Source organism: Entelurus aequoreus, linkage group LG10 (genome assembly GCF_033978785.1).
Source record: "Entelurus aequoreus isolate RoL-2023_Sb linkage group LG10, RoL_Eaeq_v1.1, whole genome shotgun sequence".
Lineage (NCBI taxonomy): Eukaryota > Metazoa > Chordata > Actinopteri > Syngnathiformes > Syngnathidae > Entelurus > Entelurus aequoreus.
The window spans coordinates 50,356,846-50,381,418 of record NC_084740.1 but is presented as its reverse complement, the minus strand read 5'-3'; the positions used below and the strand labels follow the sequence as shown (position 1 = coordinate 50,381,418).

Below are 24,573 nucleotides of genomic sequence, written 5' to 3'. Positions count from 1 at the left end.
TGCATCCGGTCTCCCCCTAGAGGGGGTGGGGAGGTCACCCACATCTGTGGTCCTCTCCAAGGTCTCTCATAGTCATTCACATCGACATCCCACTGTGTTGTGAGTTTTTCCTTGCCCTTATGTGGGCTCTGTACCGAGGATGTCGTTGTGGCTTGTGCAGCCCTTTGAGACACTTGTGATTTAGGGCTATATAAATAAACATTGATTGATTGATTGAACTTAGCCACACTGGCCTGAGGGGAAAGATTAATTTTTAATATTTTGTTTTAGTAATTTCTGATTGTCTGAGAGGCAGCGAATGTGTCATGACTGGTAATCGGAAGAGTGTGTGACCATGAATAAATCATAAATATAGAAACATACCAGAAGAAACTACAGGGTTTGATTCTGCATGAACAGATCACTTTTAAACATTTTAAAAGTTTATAGGATAGGTTTTCTTTTGTGAATCTTGACTGTTTGTCTTTAGTGGACGACATGGTTCCTTTTAGAAAAGGTAGCTGACCCCTGACTTAAAGCATCAGTACGCCCATAATTGTGGACATATCATTAAATCAATACCTTGCTGAGCAATGTAACCTTTTGATACATATTCTGTTTTGGATTTCGGTAGACTGGTGTACAGGTGTACCTAATATTGTGTCCATTGAGTTTATATATAAACTATTGAAGACAAAAAGTAGACGAGAATGTATCTCACACTGTGCTTTTAATATGTGTACCGGTAATGTTGTTCTGGCTAATTTTGAATGAGGCTTGCTTGGTTTAAGTAACCATAAATGTAGTATGTCCTAGTAATTATTGCATTGTATTATCATTCTTTCTGATAATACGTTTCATCGTTATTAATTTTTTGTTAAAAACTCATCTTCAGATTGTATTTTGTAAGTGCCTAAATGCCAAGAGTCAGTTCAACTGATGACAATAATTACCTGGAAAATAAAAATTACATATCAATGTGTTCTATGACATACACTACCGTTCAAAAGTTTGGGGTCACATTGAAATGTCCTTATTTTCAATGAAGATAACTTTAAACTAGTCTTAACTTTAGAGAAATACACTCTATACATTGCTAATGTGGTAAATGACTATTGTAGCTGCAAATGTCTGGTTTTTGGTGCAAAATCTACATAGGTGTATAGAGGCCCATTTCCAGCAACTATCACTCCAGTGTTCTAATGGTACAATGTGTTTGCTCATTGGCTCAGAAGGCTAATTGATGATTAGAAAACCCTTGTGCCATCATGTTCACACATCTGAAAACAGTTTAGCTCGTTACAGAAGCTACAAAACTGACCTTCCTTTGAGCAGATTGAGTTTCTGGAGCATCACATTTGTGGGGTCAATTAAATGCTCAAAATGGCCAGAAAAAGAGAACTTTCATCTGAAACTCGACAGTCTTATTCTTGTTCTTAGAAATGAAGGCTATTCCACAAAATTGTTTGGGTGACCCCAAACTTTTGAACGGTAGTGTATTATAGTCGAAATAGATGTAATTTAAGGTATAAAAAAATCAACAAATATAAACAAAGTAAACTATAAATGCAAACAAAAATGCAATCATATTGCATAAATACAATACACATATTAAAAAGAGACATGTTCCAATCAGGAAATTAATGCTCCCAATTCCGATAACGATCATTCATGAATGAGCTCGGCCGATACCATTACCAATACAGATCACATGTACTAACTGTAAGTTTATCCGTTTATTTACGGTGCGTGCTATTGACTGTTAAACAATATCAACACAACATTTAAACGACTTCTTTTTGCTTTTCTATTATAGACAATTGTTTGAGAAAAACAAAGAAATAGTTCACAAAAACTACAACGACAAAAACTATCTATTACTCTTAGTTAGTTTAGCTCAACGGGGTAGGATTGAATAAGCTTTGGGGTAGGGTTAAATAAGCGTTGCTTCTTCCTACTCCTTTTCGGACATGACGTAAAGTGAAATGATATGAAATTGTGTGATGTATAATGCTGTAAGTATGTTCATGTTCGAAATAAACTAAAAGAAAGAAAGAAAGAAAGTGTTGTAACGATACTAATATTTTGGTACCAGTACTAAAATTATGTCGATACTTTTTGGTACTTTTCTAAATAAAGGGGACCACAAAAAATTGCATTATTGGCTTTATTTTAACAAAAAATCATATGTTTCTTATTGCAGTTAAGTCCTTAAATAAAATAGTGAACATACAAGACAACTTGTCTTTTAGTAGTAAGTAAACAAACAAAGACTCCTAATTAGTCTGCTGACATATGCAGTAACATATTGTGTCATTTTTCATTCTATTATTTTCAAAATTATTAAGGACAAGTGGTAGAAAATTAATTATTAATCTACTTGTTCATTTACTGTTAATATCTGCTTACTTTCTCTTTTAACATGTTCTATCTACACTTCTGTTCAAATGTAATAATCACTTATTCTTCTCTTCTTTGATACTTTACATTAGTTTTGGATGATACCACACATTAGGGTAGTAGTAGTTACAGGATCATACATTGGTCATATTCAAAGTCCTCATGTGTCCGGAGACATATTTCCTGACTTTATAAACATAATATACATTTTTTTTAAACTAAAGAAGATGTTGTGATGCCAAAAAATATTGATGTAATCATAGTAGTACCGACTAGATACGTGCCTGTACTTGGTATCATTACAGTGGATGTCAGGTGTAGATCCACCAATGGCGTTTGTTTACATTGTGACGGGGGTGAGCTACGGTGTGTAGTGAAGCGTGTTTAGCTATTCCTCGTCCTGCAGGGATGATACTTGTAAGAAACTCACTTTATTTGTCGCCATGGAGACGAGGATTAGTGATTTAGAAGTAGCTAAAACACTGCAGACTGCGGCTGGACTTTAGCCGCTAGCTAGCTAGCCATGTCTTAAAGCACCTCTTCCTGAGGGCGTTTCATTGGTATAACTTCACCTTTATCTTTACTTTTTAAGCCAAAATTGAGTCCATTCTCCCTTTTCTGTCTACACACTGTGTCTGCTTGTAAGTACTCCGTGATTGTGCGCTGCCGAACATGCTCGTCTGCTCATAAAACTAGCAAAGTCATGACGTGACTTCGACGCGGGCACGGGGATGCGTTTAAGAGACGGTGTAGTACCGAAAAATTTTCATTAGTATCGCGGTACTATACTAATACCGGTATACCGTACAACCCTAATTACTCTTTTAAATCTTGACACTAAAACTAAATAAATACTTCATAGTGATACTTCAGATACTAAGAAATGCAGCTTATTTGTGTAACGGAGGTAGGCAGATACACAATTAGCTGCTAGGTCAGGGGTCGGGAACCTTTTTGGCTGAGAGAGCCATGAAAGCCAAATATTCTAAAATTTATTTCCGTGAGAGCCATATAATATTTTTTAACACTGAATACAACTAAATGTGTGCATTTTTAAGTAAGACCAACATTTTTAGGGTACAATAAGTCTCTTATTCTTTTTACTAACATTGTTATTCTGAAGCTAACCAATAATAAATACAATACCTCTTACCATTAATGCGACTTCTTGAACAGGTGCGGTAGAAAACGGATGGATGGATATAAATGCATGAGAATGTTTTATATTTTGAACGTTATTTTTAACACAGTGATTACCAGCGGAATTATTAATTACTTACCGTGTTAACTAATGTCAGCTAAGATTTATCCGAGAGCCAGATGCTGTCATCAAAAGAGCCACATCTGGCTCGAGAGCCATTAGGTTCCCTACCCCTGTGCTAGGTAGTCAACCAGGGGACTCAAAATAAATACAACATTAGCCAGAGGGGATCGGCGTTTGTGATTGCCATTAAAAAGCATAAATAGGCAGTTGTGATTAGAGATGTCCGATAAATGCGTTAAAATGTAATATCGGAAATTATCGGTATCAGTTTTTTAAATTATCGGTATCAGGTTTTTTTAAATTTATTTTTACATTTTTTATTAAACCAACATAAAAAAAACACAAGATACACTTACAATTAGTGCACCAACCCCAAAAACCTCCCTCCCCCATTTACACTCATTCACACAAAAGGGTTGTTTCTTTCTGTTATTAATATTCTGCTTCCTACATTATATATCAATACAGTCTGCAAGGGATACAGTCCATAAGCACACATGATTGTGCGAGCTGCTGGTCCACTAATAGTACTAACCTTTAACAGTTCATTTGACTCATTTTCATTAATTACTAGTTTCTATGTAACTGTTTTTATATTGTTTTACTTTCTTTTTTATTCAAGAAATTTTTTTTAATTTATTACTTATTTTATTTTATTATTTTTTTCAAAAAGTACCTTATCTTCACCATACCTGGTTGTCCAAATTAGGCATAATAATGTGTTAATTCCACGACTGTATATATCGGTTGATATCGGTATCGGTTGATATCGGTATCGGTAATTAAAGAGTTGGACAATATCGGAATATCGGATATCGGCAAAAAGCCATTATCGGACATCCCTAGTTGTGATCATATACTTTTTCATTCAAATTGGCCGAGACTGATTGGTGGCTGATCGATCGGCCCATCCCTAATTAAAATAGTTATCAGTCACATGTCATTGCACTCTTATCATTAAAGGCCTACTGAAAGCCACTACTACCGACCATGCAGTCTGATAGTTTATATATCAATGATGAAATCTTAACATTGCAACACATGCCAATACGGCCGGGTTAACTTATAAAGTGCAATTTTAAATTTCCCGGGAAACTTCCGGTTGAAAACGTCTATGTATGATGACGTATGCGCGTGACGTCGATGGTTGAAACGGAAGTATTCGGACACATTGTATCACAATACAAAAAGCTCTGTTTTCATCGCAAAATTCCACAGTATTGTGGACATCTGTGTTGGTGAATCTTTTGCAATTTGTTTAATGAACAATGGAGACTGCAAAGAAGAAAGTTGTAGGTGGGATCGGTGTATTAGCGGCTGGCTGCAGCTACACAACCAGGAGGACTTTGACTTGGATTGCAGACGCGCTATCCGCCGCTAGCCGCCGCTAGCCGCCGCTAGCCGCCGACCGCATCGATGATCGGGTGAAGTCCTTCGTCGCTCCGTCGATCGCTGGAACGCAGGTGAGCACGGGTGTTGATGAGCAGATGAGGGCTGGCTGGTGTAGGTGGACAGCTAATGTTTTTAGCATAGCTCTGTGAGGTCCCGTTGCTAAGTTAGCTTCAATGGCGTCGTTAGCAACAGCATTGTTAAGCTTCGCCAGGCTGGAAAGCATTAACCGTGTAGTTACATGTCCATGGTTTAATAGTATTGTTGATTTTCTGTCTATCCTTCCAGTCAGCGGTTTATTTCTTTTGTTTCTATCTGCAGTTAAGCCCGATGCTATCACGTTAGCTCCACAGCTAAAGTGCTTAGCCGATGTATTGTCGTGGAGATAAAAGTCACTGTGAATGTCCATTTCGCGTTCTCGACTCTCATTTTCAAGAGGATATAGTATCCGAGGTGGTTTAAAATACAAATCCGTGATCCACAATAGAAAAAGGAGAAAGTGTGGAATCCAATGAACCCTTGTACCTAAGTTACGTTCATAGCGAAAAAAGATACGTCCTGCACTGCACTTTAGTCCTTCACTCTCACGTTCCTCATCCACGAATCTTTCATCCTCACTCAAATTAATGGGGTAATCGTCGTTTTCTCGGTCCGAATCGCTCTCGCTGCTGGTGTAAACAATGGGGAAATGTGAGGAGCTTTTCAACCTGCGACGTCACGCTACTTCCGGTACAGGCAAGGCTTTTTTTTATCAGCGACCAAAAGTTGCGAACTTTATCGTCGATGTTCTCTACTAAATCCTTTCAGCAAAAATATGGCAATATCGCGAAATGATCAAGTATGACACATAGAATGGACCTGCTATCCCTGTTTAAATAAGACAATTTCATTTCAGTAGGCCTTTAAAGTCCTTGTGAGGCATCATATTGGTGCCATGGAGTTTGTGTAAACGTTTGTATTTTGTGTCAACTTATTTTAACTGCGTATTATTCGATGTTGGCAGTTTTTGCCAGTTTTAATTAGGTTATTTTACGTACAATAGCTAGTATAACTGTAATAGCATTCATGGGATTCAGACCGGGGCTCCCAGGGAACACTGATGGCTTCAAGGGTGAATGTCCTTGCCCCCTAATTATAACTTATATTGTGTGGACGGGGTGACGAGCAAAGGCTGGGTAGACATGTGTGCTCATACTGTGCATTGCAGGTTGCTTAGAATGTTCCACCTCCTCGCCCTGATGAATGTTTTGGCTAAAACTGGAGGGGAAAAGGAGGGCTTAATGGAATCATTGGGTGGCCAGTGAGATGTGCAGGACATCAGAGACTCCAAATCTCTTCTTAATAACAACACCAATGGGAGCCTGGTAACCACGCTGGTGCAGCCTTTAAGCCCCTTATCATTACGTCTGGTAAAGGACACGCTGTATTTCCCACCTTGTCCTCTCTAACCTGCTGTTATTTGAATTTCTCAGCTCTAAAGGCTGAGTACTAACTGCACCGCCAGTCTCATAAGCTGCAGATCACGGGCCAGTCTTAAGAATTCTCACACACCTCCTCCCTTCGCAAACTCAGCCTTGAGTGACAGGTGACACAATAATTTAGAGTTCCAATTAGGGCCCCACTGGAATCGTTGGCTCGACCGCTGCGGCACCGCTGGCCGCTCACTGCTCTCATTATCATTTTGAACTCAGTTTAAACACATGGCAGGAGCGAGCGGACGCCAAGGGCGGAAGGCACATTTCAAAACGTCTCTCCTTCCCCCCGGTGCGACACATTAAAGCCTTCGTCTGCCGATGAAATTTTGATCAATCGCCAGCGACGAACCTTTGTTCCACTGCAAATGACGGCTTCAAGACTGCCAACAAAAGCAGTTCCGTTGTGTTTGTGAGGTCCGGGGAGGAGTCGGAGTGGTCAAGCTGCCTCTAAATGGTCACATAAAATGTCAAAGGGGCCACAAAATGCGGCCACGTGGATTTTTGCTGCTGCCGCTTCCGTCCTCATAGAACACGGACCCGTGCTTAGTCCGCTCTCAAGAGAGGAACAGCGGTTCCCTCATTAAACGTCTGATTCATATTCCTTTTGAGTCGTAGAAGCATAGAAGTCTGCATGTGGAGAATCATTATTAAAACAGGCTGTCAGTCGCAATGACCCAGCCATTGGAGGCTACGGACCAACTCGTCCTTGGCCTTGACTCCCAAATTCCACAACATCGATCCGCCTGGTACCCCTTGAGATCGGATGCAAATGACACTGATAATTACCAATCAGCTTCGCCCCGTTACACCTCATCTAACAGCTCGACGAGTGAGTGCACTTTAAAATTCATGCGACACGACATACAGTGAACCCCTGAACCTTTTGATGAGGTTGGAACGCCCTCAGAGACGGAAAAATCATTTCTTTTTGCCACCGACCAAGGCAGACCGGAATTCATCGCAGACTTGTTAATGCACACATCATTCACATTCAGCAGTGTCAGCAGAATATAGATCAACAGATATTGTTCTGTGACTACACATGTAGTGCTGCTGGTGGTGGCTCTGCTTTAAAGGCCTACTGAAATGAAATTGTTTTATTCATTCCGTTCCATTCCATGTGTCATACTTGATCATTTCGCGATATTGCCATATTTTTGCTGAAAGGATTTAGTAGAGAACATCGACGATAAAGTTCGCAACTTTTGGTCGCTGATAAAAAAAGCCTTGCCTGTACCGGAAGTAGCGTGACGTCGCAGGTTGAAAGGCTCCTCACATTTCCCCATTGTTTACACCAGCAGCGAGAGCGATTCGGACCGAGAAAGCGACGATTACCCCATTAATTTGAGCGAGGATGAAAGATTTGTGGATGAGGAACGTGAGAGTGCAGGACGTATCTTTTTTTGCTCTGACCGTAACTTAGGTACGATGGTTCATTGGATTCCACACTTTCTCCTTTTTCTATTGTGGATCACGGATTTGTATTTGAAACCACCTCGGATACTATATTCTCTTGAAAATGAGAGTCGAGAACGCCAAATGGACATTCACAGTGACTTTTATCTCCACGACAATACATCGGCGAAGCTCTTTAGCTACGGAGCTAACGTGATAGCATCGGGCTTGAATGCAGATAGAAACAAAAGAAATAAACCCCTGACTGGAAGGACAGACAGAAAATCAACAATACTATTAAACCATGGACATGTACACTACCGTTCAAAAGTTTGGGGTCACCCAAATAATTTTGTGGAATAGCCTTCATTTCTAAGAACAAGAATAGACTGTCGAGTTTCAGATGAAAGTTCTCTTTTTCTGGCCATTTTGAGCATTTAATTGACCCCACAAATGTGATACTCCAGAAACTCAATCTGCTCAAAGGAAGGTCAGTTTTGTAGCTTCTGTAACGAGCTAAACTGTTTTCAGATGTGTGAACATTATTGCACAAGGGTTTTCTAATCATCAATTAGCCTTCTGAGCCAATGAGGAAACACATTGTACCATTAGAACACTGGAGTGATAGTATCTGGAAATGGGCCTTTATACACCTATGTAGATATTGCACCAAAAACCAGACATTTGCAGCTAGAATAGTCATTTACCACATTAGCAATGTATAGAGTGTATTTCTTTAAAGTTAAGACTAGTTTAAAGTTATCTTCATTGAAATGAAGGACATTTCAATGTGACCGGTAGTGTAAGCTAACTTAGCAACGGGACCTCACAGAGCTATGCTAAAAACATTAGCTATCCACCTACGCCAGCCCTCATCTGCTCATCAACACCCGTGCTCACCTGCGTTCCAGCGATCGACGGAGCGACGAAGGACTTCACCCGATCATGAGATGCGGTCGGCGGCCCGGAGACGGAGGAAGTCAAGGTGAGGTCAGCGGCTATCGCGTCTGCTATCCATCTCAAAGTCCTCCTGGTTGTGTTGCTGCAGCCAGCCGCTAATACACCGATCCCACCTACAACTTTCTTCTTTGCAGTCTCCATTGTTCATTAAACAAATTGCAAAAGATTCACCAACACAGATGTCCAGAATACTGTGGAATTTTGAGATGAAAACAGAGCTTTTTGTATTGGATTCAATGGGGTCCGAATACTTCCGTTTCAACGATTGACGTCACGCGCATACGTCATCATACATAGACGTTTTCAACCGGAAGTTTCGTGGGAAATTTAAAATGCCGTATTGGCATGTGTTGCAATGTCAAGATTTCGTCATTGATATATAAACTATCGGACTGCGTGGTCGGTAGTAGTGGCTTTCAGTAGACCTTTATTCAGCAACGTGTAATCATTTTGCACTTATATTGCCATATATCAGCTACTGTGTGGAAGTGTGGGGGAACACATATAAGAGTAACATAAAGTGTGGGGGAACACATATAAGAGTAACATAAAGTGAGGGGGAACACATATAAGAGTAACATAAAGTGTGGGGGAACACATATAAGAGTAACATAAAGTGAGGGGGAACACATATAAGAGTAACATAAAGTGTGGGGGAACACATATAAGAGTAACATAAAGTGTGGGGGAACACATATAAGAGTAACATAAAGTGTGGGTGAACACATATACGAGTCACATAAAGGCATTGTATCAACTGCAGAAAAGAGCTATAAGGATTATTCATAAAGTAGATTACTTAGAACACACTAACATATTATTCATTAATTCAGGTTTATTGAAACTACAGGAGCTAGTAAAGTTACAGACATTATGTGTCATGTTTAAGGCTAAAAGTAAAACATTACCAGCAAATTTACAAAAAACGTTTGTCATCACTTCTGAGAATGAAGAGCATAGAAGAAAAGGTCATTTCCAACATCAGTATTCAAGGACAACTTTAAAACAAATGTGTATATCAATGGTGGGGGTTCAACTATAGAATTATCTTTACAATGAGATAAAATATTGTAAAAATATATTCCAATTGAAAAAATATATATATAAAGACAGAACAATAAAATCATATGGACAGCCATAAGTGTTTACATTTTGCTTTATATTTATTATTTTACTTATTTTTTGTCTGGTTTTGTATTTGTTTTGTATCATCCCGTGAGGTGTATATCACTTCTTTTGTTTTTTTGTTTGGTTTGTACTTCATGAAGTTTTGCACTTGTGTTTTTTTGTGTGTTTTTGTTTTGTTTTCGTTATATTTGGATGTAATTGTTGGTTCATATATCATTAAGTAAGACTATGTATTATGTTGAAGGGGGCAGGAAAATATAAGATTTTTCTTCATCCTGCTCCTTCTCAGGCATTGGTGTGTAACGGTGTAACTGAATAATTGTGCTATAATTGTCTATCAAAGATGCACATCAATGAAGGAGATAAATAAAAATGAAATGAAATGAATTGAAATTTTGTCCCAGTCCAAAAAAAAATTGCATGTCCAACTAAATCAAGCGTACAGGAGCTCGGTCTGCTCTCACACTTTGCTTGCTTTGCCACCTGATGGGTCTTTAAAGGCAAAATGCGGCAGGGAGGCTTAGGCCAGTCGGTAGTATCCCGGGGAAGTGATTTCACTGGCAATCATGGCTGCAACGTCATCATCAAGCACATTTTAAAAGCGCCCTGTGTGATTATGATAGGCCCCAAATGACAAAAGGTTAGACGCCAACAGGTGGCATATCATAGTGTCTAGCAGAGCTTCTGTGTTATGTGGCATTTTTGTCAAAAGTCCCTCTCTCTCTCTCAAAAAAAAAACACCATTAGTGTTCTAGTCGTCTTCCGAGACGCACACACCAATCCTCCATATGTAGTGCGTCTGTTCCCATCCCGGCTCCTGCCCTCAAGGTCTGTTTAATGGATCTGGCAGACCTCCGCGCCATGCAGGAACAGGTGGAGCAAATTAAGACACAGTCTGCGGCCTCGCTCCGTGGCGCAATTCGCCACAGAGGCCCCCGCGCTCCAAGACAAAGGCAATTTCCACCGAAATGTTACACTGGGTGCAATGTGCTACCCCCGTCTCGGCGGCTCTGTGACTTCACATTGCAAGACGAGAAACACACGACTGAGGTTGTACAAATAATTAGAGAGTTGTTCACGGCGACGACGTGGCTGCACAAAGTGAAAACCGTGTATTGTATATGGATTGTGTTGTAGCCCACAGTAAAGCACGAGGGACAATCAGAGGGAGTTCTTGTGGTGGACAAAAGCTCATCAATAAGGGGATAATAAAGTGATGACATATATTTATGACTATGAACATTTAAATCAGATATTCTCCTTTTCCGTTTCTATTGCCGTTTCCTTATTAATGACTTAAATGGGCAAGGGCAAAACAGTTAATCATCTTTATGGACATAATTAGAAGTCAACTCTCCATTATTACATCAGCGATTCTGCCTAAATGGGATGTTATCATGTACAAATATCATTTGATGTACAAACCCTGTTTTTTAATGAGTTGGGAAATTGTGTTAGATGTAAATATAAACGGAATACAATGATTTGCAAATCCTTTTCAACCCATATTCAGTTGAATGCACTACAAAGACAAGAAATTTGATGTTCAAACTCATAAACTTTATTTTTTGTGTGCAAATAATAATTAACTTAGAATTTCATGGCTGCAACACGTGCCAAAATAGTTGGGAAAGGGCATGTTCACCACTGTGTTACATCACCTTTCCTTTGAACAACACTCAATAAACGATTGGGAACTGAGGAAACTAATTGTCGAAGCTTTGAAAGTGGAATTCTTTCCCATTCTTGTTTTATGTAGAGCTTCAGTCGTTCAACAGTCCGGGGTCTCCGCTGTGGTATTTTATGCTTCATAATGCGCCACACATTTTCGATGGGAGACAGGTCTGGACTGCAGGCGGGCCAGGAAAGTACCCGCACTCTTTTTTTACGAAGCCACGCTGTTGTAACACGTGCTGAATGTGGCTTGGCATTGTCTTGCTGAAATAAGCAGGGGCGTCCATGAAAAAGACGGCGCTTAGATGGCAGCATATGTTGTTCCAAAACCTGTGTGTACCTTTCAGCATTAATGGTGCCTTCACAGATGTGTAAATTACCCATGCCTTGGGCACTAATACACCCCCATACCATCACACATGCTGGCTTTTGAACTTTGCGTCGATAACAGTCTGGATGGTTCGCTTCCCCTTTGGTCCGGATGACACGATGTCGAATATTTCCAAAAACAATTTGAAATGTGGACTCGTCAGACCACAGAACACTTTTTCACTTTTCATGAGTCCATCTTAGATGATCTCGGGCCCAGAGAAGCCGGCGGCGTTTCTGGGTGTTGTTGATAAATGACTTTCGCTTTGTATAGTAGAGCTTTAACTTGCACTTACAGATGTAGCGACCAACTGTATTTAGTGACAGTGGTTTGATGTCGGTTTTTGATACAGTGCCGTCTGAGGGATCGAAGGTCACGGTCATTCAATGTTGGTTTCCGGCCATGCCGCTTACGTGGAGTGATTTCTCCAGATTCTCTGAACCTTTTGATGATATTATGGACCGTAGATGTTGAAATCCCTAAATTTCTTGCAATTGCACTTTGAGAAACGTTGTTCTTAAACTGTTTGACTATTTGCTCACGCAGTTGTGGACAAAGGGGCGTACCTCGCCCCATCCTTTCTTGTGAAAGACTGAGCATTTTTTGGGAAGCTGTTTTTATACCCAATCATGGCACCCACCTGTTCCCAATTAGCCTGCACACCTGTGGGATGTTCCAAATAAGTGTTAGATGAGCATTCCTCAACTTTATCAGTATTTATTGCCACCTTTCCCAACATCTTTGTCACGTGTTGCTGGCATCAAATTCTAAAGTTAATGATTATTTGCAAAAAGAAAAATGTTTATCAGTTTGAACATCAAATATGTTGTCTTTGTAGCATATTCAACTGAATATGGGTTGAAAATGATTTGCAAATCATTGTATTCCGTTTATATTTACATCTAACACAATTTCCCAACTCATATGGAAACGGGGTTTGTATTTACTCGTTTTAAAGATTGAGAATAATGGATTTGTTTTCCCACCATTGAGTTGAGCCTCTCCATCTTCATGTGTTGGTTGTCTAACATGAAATTAACATCACAAATAATGGTAGCATGAGATGCAAATAGTGACAGAACACGAAGGACTGGCCTGTTCCCATAAGGTTTATAGATAATTAGTATACAACCGACATAATTGTGGTTTACTTGAGCGCAATTATCCTCTTGGCCTGTCCTCTCCTCCCGGCATGAAGGACAGCACGGGTGTGATGGATCGAAGAAGACACAGGTGATGATCGTTAAACAAAGGCTATGGCCTGATCTACTCAAGGTTTGCGTTTGTCTTCATGCATATTATTAAAACGTCAAATATACACTGCAAAAAGTCAGTGTTCAAAAACAAGAAAAAAAATACAAAAATTAGAGGCATTTTATTTGAACTAAGCAAAATTATCTGCCAATAGAACAAGAAAATTTGGCTTGTCAAGACTTTCCAAAACAAGTAAAATTAGCTAACCTCAATGAACCCCAAAATAGCTTAAAATAAGTATATTCTCACTAATAACAAGTGCACTTTTCTTGGTAGAAAAAAAAAGAGACCTTTTTGCTCAATATGTTGAAAAATATTCTTAAATAAAGTAAATGCTAGTGCCATTATCTTGACATAATGATATGCGCTCGGCATTACATTTCTTGAAACCAGCAAACTTATACTAAAAACTAATTAATTGTTCTTAATGGAAAGGCAACAAGGCAAGCGCTTGTTACTCTCGGGGTCTCCTAGCCGCTCAGGCAAATCATATGGTCTAAAAATGCATTTTTCCATGGATAACATGACATCATCGCGCCAAGTGCGTGCTCTTTCAGTCAATTAGTGCGCATATGTACAGCCCGGCCCCCGGCTAAACATTTTTTAATTGTAATTTTGAATAATCTACCTGAATGTGTATGAACTATTTCTGTTCAAAATTGTTAGAAATGTCACATGTTAAATGTTTTTTTTTTCATGCTTGAAATAAGAAATGACTACTTTAAAAAAGTAGTTTTATACTTGTGAGTGTTGATGACACAGCTTTGCAACAGTTGATATTCTAGTTTCAAGCATGTTTTACTCAATATAGGTCATCAAATCTCAGCAACAAGCTGTAATATCTTACTGAGATCATTTAGGAGCAAAACACTTAAAACAAGTAAAACACTCTAACATAAAATCTGCTTAGTGAGAAGAACTATCTTATCAGACAGAAAATAAGCAAACATCACCCTTATTTGAGATATTACTTACTTAGATTTCAGTTTTTGCAGCGAAGTAGGAGGAGGAGATGCACATATAATCATTTAGCGCTCGCAATGTGATTCATCAAGGATGAAACTGTTTTGCGTCAATATTTAGCACGTCTGGAAGGTACGTGGAAACTGGCATTTTTGTATGAGTGAGAACGGAGGCGATGGAGAGAGAGCAATTCCTTAATCTGTGTGCATGTCAACTTATTTGGACTGTCAGAAATAAAAATATTAGATATACACTGCAAATTTCTTTTTAATAAAGAAATACAATCATGTGGGCTTACGGACTGTATCCCTGCAGACTGTATTGATATATATTGATATATATATAATGTATATATTGTGTTTTTTATGTTGATTTAATAATTTAAAAAAAATATATATATATATAAAAAAAAATAATTTTTTTCTTGTGCGGCCCGGTACCAATCGGTCCACAGACCAGTACCTGGCCGCGGCCCGGTGGTTGGGGACCACTACCCTACAGGACTGAAATGGAGCATTAACAACAGATGCTGTGCATATATGACTTTTTAGACTTATAATTGGTATAAATAAGTGGTCTTAAATTGCTCTGTTCTACGTTTGTACAAAACCCAAAACCAGTGAAGTTGGCACATTGTGTTATTCGTAAATAAAAAGAGAATACAATGATTTGCAAATCCTTTTCAACTTATATTCAATTGAAAAAACTGCAAAGACAAGATATTTCATGTTCGAACTGAGGAACTTCATTTTTTTTGCAAATAATAATTAACTTAGAATTTCATGGCTGCAACACGTGCCAAAGTAGTTGGGAAAGGGCATGTTCACCACTGTGTTACATGGCCTTTCCTTTTAACAACACTCAGTAAACGTTTGGGAACTGAGGAGACACATTTTTGAAACTTCTCAGGTGGAATTCTTTCCCATTCTTGCTTGATGTACAGCTTAAGTTGTTCAACAGTCCGGGGGTCTCCCTTGTGCTATTTTAGGCTTCATAATGCACCACACATTTTCAATGGGAGACAGGTCTGGACTACAGGTAGGCCAGTCTAGTACCCGCACTCTTTTACTATGAAGCCACGTTGATGTAACACGTGGCTTGGCATTGTCTTGCTGAAATAAGCAGGGGCGTCCATGGTAACGTTGCTTGGATGGCAACATATGTTGCTCCAAAACCTGTATGTACCTTTCAGCATTAATGGTGCTTTCACAGATGTGTAAGTTACCCATGTCTTGGGCACTAATACACCCCCATACCATCACACATGCTGGCTTTTCAACATTGCGCCTATAACAATCCGGATGGTTCTTTTCCTCTTTGGTCCAAAGGACACGACGTCTACAGTTTCCAAAACAATTATCTCACGCATTTGTTGACAAAGTGGTGACCCTCGCCCCGTCCTTGTTGGTGAATGACTGAGCATTTCATGGAAGCTGTTTTTATACCCAATCATGGCACCCACCTGTTCCCAATTAGCCTGTTCACCTGTGGGATGTTCCAAATAAGTGTTTGATGAGCATTCCTCAACTTCCTCAGTCTTTTTTGCCACTCGTGCTAGCTTTTTTAAAACATGTTGCGGGCATGAAATTCCAAATGAGCCAATATTTGCAAAAAATAACAAATTTTTCCAGTTCGGACGTTAAATATCTTGTCTTTGCAGTCTATTCAATTGAATACAAGTTGAAAATAATTAGCAAGTCATTGTATTCTGTTTGTATTTACCATTTACACAAAATGACAACTTCACTGGTTTTGGGTTTTGTACTCAATGATTTTTCTTTATGTATTTTATATTGAAGTCAGAGCAGTGATTTTTTTTTTTTAACAGTGCATACATCTGCACTGTTCAAAAGTTTGGGGTCACCCAAACAATTTTGTGGAATAGCCTTCATTTCTAAGAACAAGAATAGACTGTCGACTTTCAGATGAAAGTTTTCTTTTTCTGGCCATTTTGAGCGTTTAATTGACCCCACAAATGTGATGCTCCAGAAACTCAATCTGCTCAAAGGAAGGTCAGTTTTGTAGCTTCTGTAACGAGCTAAACTGTTTTCAGATGTGTGAACATGATTGCACAAGGGTTTTCTACTCATCAATTAGCCTTCTGGGCCAATGAGCAAACACATTGTACCATTAGAACACTGGAGTGATAGTTTCTGGAAATGGGCCTCTATACACCTATGTAGATAATGCACCAAAAACCAGACATTTGCAGCTAGAATAGTCATTTACCACATTAGCAATGTATAGAGTGTATTTCTTTAAAGTTAAGACTAGTTTAAAGTTATCTTCATTGAAAAGTACAGTGCTTTTCCTTCAAAAATAAGGACATTTCAATGTGACCCCAAACTTTTGAACGGTAGTGTATGTTTAATTATTTCGTTGAAAATGAAAAAAAGGGCATATTATACAGTAAACTACTGAAGTGGTTGGTATTTTCCTATGTAAATTATTACAAATGAAGACAGCATTGGCATGACTATGGGCCTATACATACTGTGAAAGGAGCTGGCACGGGTACACAAAGTAATATTTTGTGATGCAAAAAACTATACGGCGACTAATGTACTCACCATAAATCCCGGGGCACACATGCAGGCCCCCGTGACAGGGTGGCAGTCAGCTCCATTGGTGCAGCTACACGGCAGCATGCATCCCTCCCCAAAGTAGCCAGGTGGGCAGGTCTCGTTACAGTAAGGTCCTGTCCATCCCGCCGCGCAGGTGCACTCTCCAGAAAGTGGGTGGCAGCTTGCAGCATAATGAGAAGGAAAGATGGGACAAAAGCACACCACCAGAAATTCATCCATCTGTGTGACCGTGTGTGTGTGTGTGTGTGTGTGTGTGTGTGTGTGTGTGTGTGTGCACGCTTATTTGAGATGTCTCCTTTCTCCTTCACTCTGTGATGACTTAGTTCTATGCAGCCAGGATCAGAGCATTAACACCGCATTAACTATGAATGCTGAGAAATTATGAATGAAGCGTAGGTCACAATGGAAATTTCAACTGGCCGACACGGCCGAGAGGTGTTCAGACTTCACAATCAGCGGCGCTTTGGCGCTAAAAGAATGAGGTAAGACCAGTCCTTATCTCGAGGCAGGCTCACTTACCTCACAGTGTTGGTGGCGTTACAGGGGCAGTACTTGTCACAGATGAGGCCGTAGAGGCCCGAGGGGCAGAATCGTTCTTGGCAATTGGAGCCTTTAAAGCCAGTTTCACACAGGCAGGCTCCATTGATGTGGTGACACTTGGCTCCATTGTGGCAGTCACACTTCTGGTTGCACTGTGGGCCGTAGGTGCCCACAGGACAGTCTTCTTGACACCTGTACACAAGGAGCACACAGCCAATCACACTGCCCAACTTTAGACGCTAAATATTTATAGGCAGAGGTGGGTAGTAACGCACTACATTTACTCCGTTACATCTACTTGAGTAACTTTTGGGATGAATTGTACTTCTATGAGTAGTTTTAATGCAACATACTTTTACAAACCCCGTTTCCATATGGGTTGGGAAATTGTGTTAGATGTAAATATAAACGGAAAACAATGATTTGCAAATCCTTTTCAACCCATATTCAGTTGAATGCACTACAAAGACAAGATATTTGATGTTCAAACATCATGGCTGCAACACGTGCCAAAGTAGTTGCGAAAGGGCATGTTCACCACTGTGTTACATGGCCTTTCCTTTTAACAACACTCAGTAAACAATTGGGAACTGAGGAAACTAATTATTGAAGCTTTGAAAGTGGAATTCTTTCCCATTCTTGCTTGATGTACAGCTTAAGTTGTTCAACAGTCCGGGGGTCTCCATTGTGCTATTTTAGGCTTCATAATGCGCCACACATTTTCAATGGGAGACAGGTCTGGACTACAGGCAGGCCAGTCTAGTACCCGCACTCTTTTACTATGAAGCCACGTTGATGTAACACGTGGCTTGGCATTGTCTTGCTGAAATAAGCAGGGGCGTCCATGGTAACGTTGCTTGGATGGCAACAAATTTTGCTCCAAAACCTGTATGTACCTTTCAGCATTAATGGCGCCTTCACAGATAAGTAAGTTACCCATGTCTTGGACACTAATACACCCCCATACCATCACACATGCTGGCTTTTCAACTTTGCGCCTATAACAATCCGGATGGTTCTTTTCCTCTTTGGTCCGGAGGACACGACGTCCACAGTTTCCAAAAACAATTTGAAATGTGGACTCGTCAGACCACAGAACACTTTTCCACTTTGTATCAGTCCATCTTAGATGAGCTCAGGCCCAGCGAAGCCGACGGCGTTTCTGGGTGTTGTTGATAAACGGTTTTCGCCTTGCATAGGAGAGTTTTAACTTGCACTTACAGATGTAGCGACCAACTGTAGTTACTGACAGTGGGTTTCTGAAGTGTTCCTGAGCCCATGTGGTGATATCCTTTACACACTGATGTCACTTGTTGATGCAGTAAAGCCTGAGGGATCGAAGGTCACGGGCTTAGCTGCTTACGTGCAGTGATTTCTCCGGATTCTCTGAACCCTTTGATGATATTACGGACCGTAGATGGTGAAATCCCTAAATTCCTTGCAATAGCTGGTTGAGAAAGGTTTTTCTTAAACTGTTCAACAATTTGCTCAGGCATTTGTTGACAAAGTGGTGACCCTCGCCCCATCCTTGTTTGTGAATGACTGAGCATTTCATGGAATCTACTTTTATACCCAATCATGGCACCCACCTGTTCCCAATTTGCCTGTTCACCTGTGGGATGTTCCAAATAAGTGTTTGATGAGCATTCCTCAACTTTATCAGTATTTATTGCCACCTTTCCCAACTTCTTTGTCACGTGTTGCTGGCATCAAATTCTAAAGTTAATGATTATTTTCCAAAAAAATTTAACATCAAATATGTTGTCTTTGTAGCATATTCAACTGAATATGGGTTGAAAATGATTTGCAAATCATTGTATTCCGTTTATATTTACATCTAACACAATTTCCCAACTCATAGAAAGAAAGAGAGTGAAGGAAGAAGCGGATGATATTCATTGAATGAAAGAAAGAACGAAGCAGTTCGAACGTAGCACTGATAATCTGCACCACACTGATGCAAATTTAGTCAAAACGCCAGACAAGGAAGTTAGAAATGATCTAAACAATGGACATGTAGTGTTTACCATTTAATCAATTCATTTACCATGAATTGATTAACGTGGACCCCGACTTAAACAAGTTGAAAAACTTATTGGGGTGTTACCATTTAGTGGTCAATTGTACGGAATATGTACTGTACTGTGCAATCTACTAATAAAAGTGTCAATCAATCAATCAATCAATCCATAAAAGTATAGAGAAGCTGCTGGAAAGGCAGCTTGTAGTAGTGACTGTAGAAATCAGCTCTCTTAGGTAAATGCTGTACATTATTGTCACCTTTCTTCATTAAACTAGTAGTTGTTTGTACTACATTCTCTTGTCTTGTTTTTGATAAATTATTTATATCTATTTTTTTCTCCTTCTTTTTAAAAAAGCATGTTACATGTTAATACTGTAGTGTTTTTCTGGAAGGTGGTACAAGGACTGATTAAATTGAATTAATTCAGATTCAGAAGTATTTTATTAATCCCTGAGGGGAAATTGAGATTTAAAATCATTTAAATTGATTTAAATGATTTTTCTTGATTACAATTGTAATTCAATGGGTGACGCTATTTTGCAATACAAGTTTTTCAAGCTACGAGCTACGTCAGAGAACCAATTAAATTTGTATCCCGAGGTACCGAATAAAGATGCTGAGAACCATCTGCATATCTGGCATTTATGTTTCTCCTGTATTAATCTAATTTAATTGATTTTCCTTTCATTTCATCACTGTATAAATTCTTTATTCTTTTCTCTTCACAAAACCGTATTAGGTGAGCGTTTAAACACAGGAAGTGAACAAACTATAAGTGATTGCTGGGGCACAAAAAAGGGTTGGGTTTAAATTAAGATCTGCTTCTTATCACTTATTTTCAAACATGTGGACTTGCAAATGTGTAAACATGATTTTCCTTAACACAGTTGATCTTGTCAAGCATGTTCTATGCAAATAAAACCATTACTAGTATCATTGCATGTTATAATTGAGCATTAACCAAACCTTTCAGCTTTGGATTCAATTCCAAAGTTTAGGTTTATTCATTATCATGTTTTGCCGCAACACAGTCACATATGAACTTCTGATAAGGAATATAACTGATATTACTTAACAATAAACATTAATTTATACATATTTTTTGTCCTGTAAACTTTTACGATATTGAACAAACAATCTTCAACTGGAATTCGTTAATGTAAGCTAAGTTCTCATTGAAATACAATGATTCATGTTTCCTTTTACGGTATTTTTTTTGTAGGAAAACATGGCAACAAAGCGAAGCCATGCAGTAAGCAAGCATCTCTCGAGGGTCTCTGCAGGGGTTGGACTTTTAACCATTATCACTTTTACCAGAGTCAAACATGAGTCGGTCTCTCTGCGTGAAGTAAATCTAAAAATAATGCACTGGAATAACAATATCCATTCAAGTAGTTTACAATTTGAAGAGGCAAATGATGTTATTATAAATTGCTTTATGGCAGTTTAAAGGCCTACTGAAAGCCACTACTACCGACCACGTAGTCTGATAGTTTATATATCAATGATGAAATCTTAACATTGCAACACATGCCAATACGGCCGGGTTAACTTATAAAGTGCAATTTTAAATTTCTCGCTAAACTTCCGGTTGAAAACGTCTATGTATGATGGCATATGCGCGTGACGTCAATGGTTGAAACGGAAGTATTCGGACTCCATTGAATCCAATACAAACAGCTCTGTTTTCATCGCTAAATTCCACAGTATTCTGGACATCTGTGTTGGTGAATCTTTTGCAATTTGTTTAGTGAACAATGAAGACTGCAAAGAAGAAAGTTGTAGGTGGGATCGGTGTATTAGCGGCGGCTACAGCAACACATCCAGGAGGACTTTGACTTGGATAGCAGACGCGCTACCGTGAGTACAGCTTTGGTTTCCAAACATTTGATCGCTTGCCCGTACGTGCGTGTCGCTATGTGCATGTCACGTACGTAACTTTGGGGAAATATATGTTTCTTGCCGACTCTGATGGCGGCCGGGGTGTTGTCGAAAGCTACAACGCCCGCCGCCGCACCGCTGTCCTCACCTTGACTTCCTCCGTCTCCGGGCCGCCGACCGCATCGATGATCGGGTGAAGTCCTTCGTCGTGCCGTCGATCGTTGGAACGCAGGTGAGCACAGGTGTGGAGCAGATGAGGGCTGGCTGGCGTAGGTGGATAGCTAATGTTTTTAGCATAGCTCTGTCGAAGTCCCGTAGCTAAGTTAGCTTCAATGGCGTCGTTAGCAACAGCATTGTTAAGCTTTACCAGGCTGGAAAGCATTAACCGTGTAGTTGCAGGTCCAGTGTTTAATAGTATTGTTTTTTGTTTTTTCTGTATATCCTTCCAGTCAGGGGTTTATTTCTTTTGTTTCTATTTGCAGTTAAGCCCGATGCTATCACGTTAGCTCCGTAGCTAAAGTGTTTCGCCGATGTATTGCCGGGGAGATAAAAGTCACTGTGAATGTCCATTTCGCGTTCTCAACTTTCATTTTCAAGAGGATATAGTATCCGAGGTGGTTTAAAATACAAATCCGTGATCCACAATAGAAAAAGGAGAGAGTGTGGAATCCAATGAGCCAGCTTGTACCTAAGTTACGGTCAGAGCGAAAAAAGATACGTCCTGCACTGCACTGATTTCTTCAAAATAATTTCAAATTGAATTCCTATCTTACAGTCTTTTAACTTTTGGTCCAAATGATTCCATACATTAATCCCAACAAAAGACACACAATGCAGCTTTACACTAATTCTTCTTTTTTTTAAACATGTTTTTCTTTCAGAAATTCTAAAAACAGTCTCGTTTTGAAACAACCCCTGTGTATACACTGGTAACTTGTTGTTTATGTTATACATCAATTGTGCTGTCTTAAAGTCAACTAAATCCTTCAATTTTAGATCAAATCCTTCAATTTTAGATCATGGATAAAATCCCCACAGACAAAGACCAATTTACTATTTATGTCCTCATGCAGATCAACCGTTATTTACTGAAATTGTTCAATACAAGACCCTGGTTTTCGATACACACAACTTATTATAGCATATCTGCACGTGTAAAAAGTTAATTTAATAAGTACAACCCAGGAAGCGCCAATGTAGTCAAAGCAGGAGTGGACCACCAGTGAGTGGAAAAAGACTTACAAAAACAGGTGGCAAGAGGAAAATCTATGAGGCTCAGAGAAGTTAAATGGCACAAAACAAAAACAGTGCAGCACAGAAGTGCACAGGAAGCACAGGGCACAAAGCAAAAAACAAAATGATCCGGCCCTGTCAAAAACATCCTGATTGGCAACCAGGGACAGTTGATGGAGAAGTAGTGGAGGCAAACAGAAAGTGCAAAACAAAAATCAGAATGCTGGACAGAAAATAATACAGAAACTAAGAAAACTAAAAATAAAGTCCAATCTGTAATGTGGGATCCGTGTTGGTAATAACGGCGTTACTAACGATTGTATTTTTTTCCAGTAACGAGCAATCTACCGTAATTTCCGGACTATAAGCCGCTACTTTTTCCCCTCGTTCTGGTCCCTGCGGCTTATACAACGGTGCGGCTTATTTACGGCCTGTTCTTCTCCGACACCGACGAAGAGGATTTCTGTGGTTTTAGTACGCAGGAGGAAGACGATGACACAATGATTAAAGACTGACTTTTCATATACCGGTAGGCTGGTTATTTTGATAACATACAGGCGAGCACTTTGTATTACTTTGCACCGTTGTATTATTTGTACTCTGCACGAATGCTGTTCGCCATGTCAAAGATGTGAAAGTTTGATTGAATGATTGAAAGATTTATTGTTAATAAATGGGACGCTTTGCGTTCCCAAACAGTCATCTCTGTCCCGACAATCCCCTCCGTGGTAGCAGGAACCCCTATATACTACGGTAATTACACATCAAAACCCTGCGGCTTATAGTCGGGTGCGGCTTATATATGGAGCAATCTGTATTTTCCCCTAAATTTAGCTGGTGCGGCTTATAGTCGGGTGCGGCTTATAGTCCGGGAATTGCGGTAATTAATTACAGTTCCCATTGCAATGCCGTTGTCGTTACTGAGAATGTAAAAGTGGCTCGTTGCTGCAGTGTGGAGGAATGAAGCACAAAGTGAGGTTTTGGCCACACATCGGCTGCATGCAGAGAGAAAAGGTAGGGATGATGACGCCGTTGTAAATGTGCTGATGATGATTGGCTGGGTTGGCACATCATGCCCTCTCACTGCACCTTCTGACTGACATACAACAAGACCACCCCGCTCGAACTTCCAGAGCCAGGGAAATTCAAAAGTATTGTTGTCAAACTGCAAGTACCGGCACTACGTTTTGCTCATTGAAATTAAATGTATATGTGACAACCAACACCAAAGAGAATGTGACCACCAACTCCAACTGGAATTTGTTGCCGTGTAACAACCCAATTCACTAGCAAATAACAATGTAAACTATCGCATTTCCTTCACACTTTTTAAGGCTAACAATTGTTTTGTAATAAGGCCATTGGGCAAAATCCTAAAAGACAAACAATAAATGTTTGAAACTTGAAATGAGAACTCCAAAATGTACTAGTGAAGACTGCGTAGGTGAGCTCTCAGCAAATTCCGCACATTTTCATACAATACAATACAATTTAAGAGACAGCGCCCTCTGGTGGCAAGATACTGTATAACGTGTGTGACAACCAAGACTGTTCAGTATAATACATACTTGCCAACCTTGAGACCTCCAATATCGGGAGGTGGGGTGGGGGGGGGGGGTGGGGGGTTGTTTGGGGACGGGGGGCGTGGTTGGGGGCGTGGTTATTTACAGCTAGAATTCACCAACTCGAGTATTTCATATATCAATCATTTAATCAATGTTTATTTATATAGCCCTAAATCACAAGTGTCTCAAAGTGCTGTACAAGCCACAACGACATCCTCGGTACAGAGCCCACATACGGGCAAGGAAAACTCACCCCAGTGGGACGTCAATGTGAATGACTATGATATATATATATATATATATATATATATATATATATATATATATATATATATATATATATATATATATATATATATATATATATATATATATATATATATATATATATATATATATATATGTATAAAATACTTGACTTTCAGTGAATTCTAGCTATATATATATATATATATTTTTTATTTTTTTTTATTTTATTTACATAGAAAAACAGAA

The 24,573-nt window shown here is 39.5% G+C and overlaps 1 protein-coding gene across 4 annotated transcripts in view; it reads right to left on the bottom strand.

The window, feature by feature from the left end:
• megf11 (multiple EGF-like-domains 11) overlaps window positions 1-24,573 on the bottom strand; it is a 497,434-nt gene that overhangs the window by 121,444 nt on the left and 351,417 nt on the right. For all 4 annotated transcript variants that reach the window (XM_062061102.1, XM_062061106.1, XM_062061104.1 and 1 more), the window contains 2 exons: window positions 17,356-17,568; window positions 16,822-16,996 (listed from right to left, as the gene is read on the bottom strand). In XM_062061102.1, the coding sequence (XP_061917086.1) occupies window positions 16,822-16,996; window positions 17,356-17,568 (388 nt within the window). The remainder of the gene's footprint in view (window positions 1-16,821; window positions 16,997-17,355; window positions 17,569-24,573) is intronic.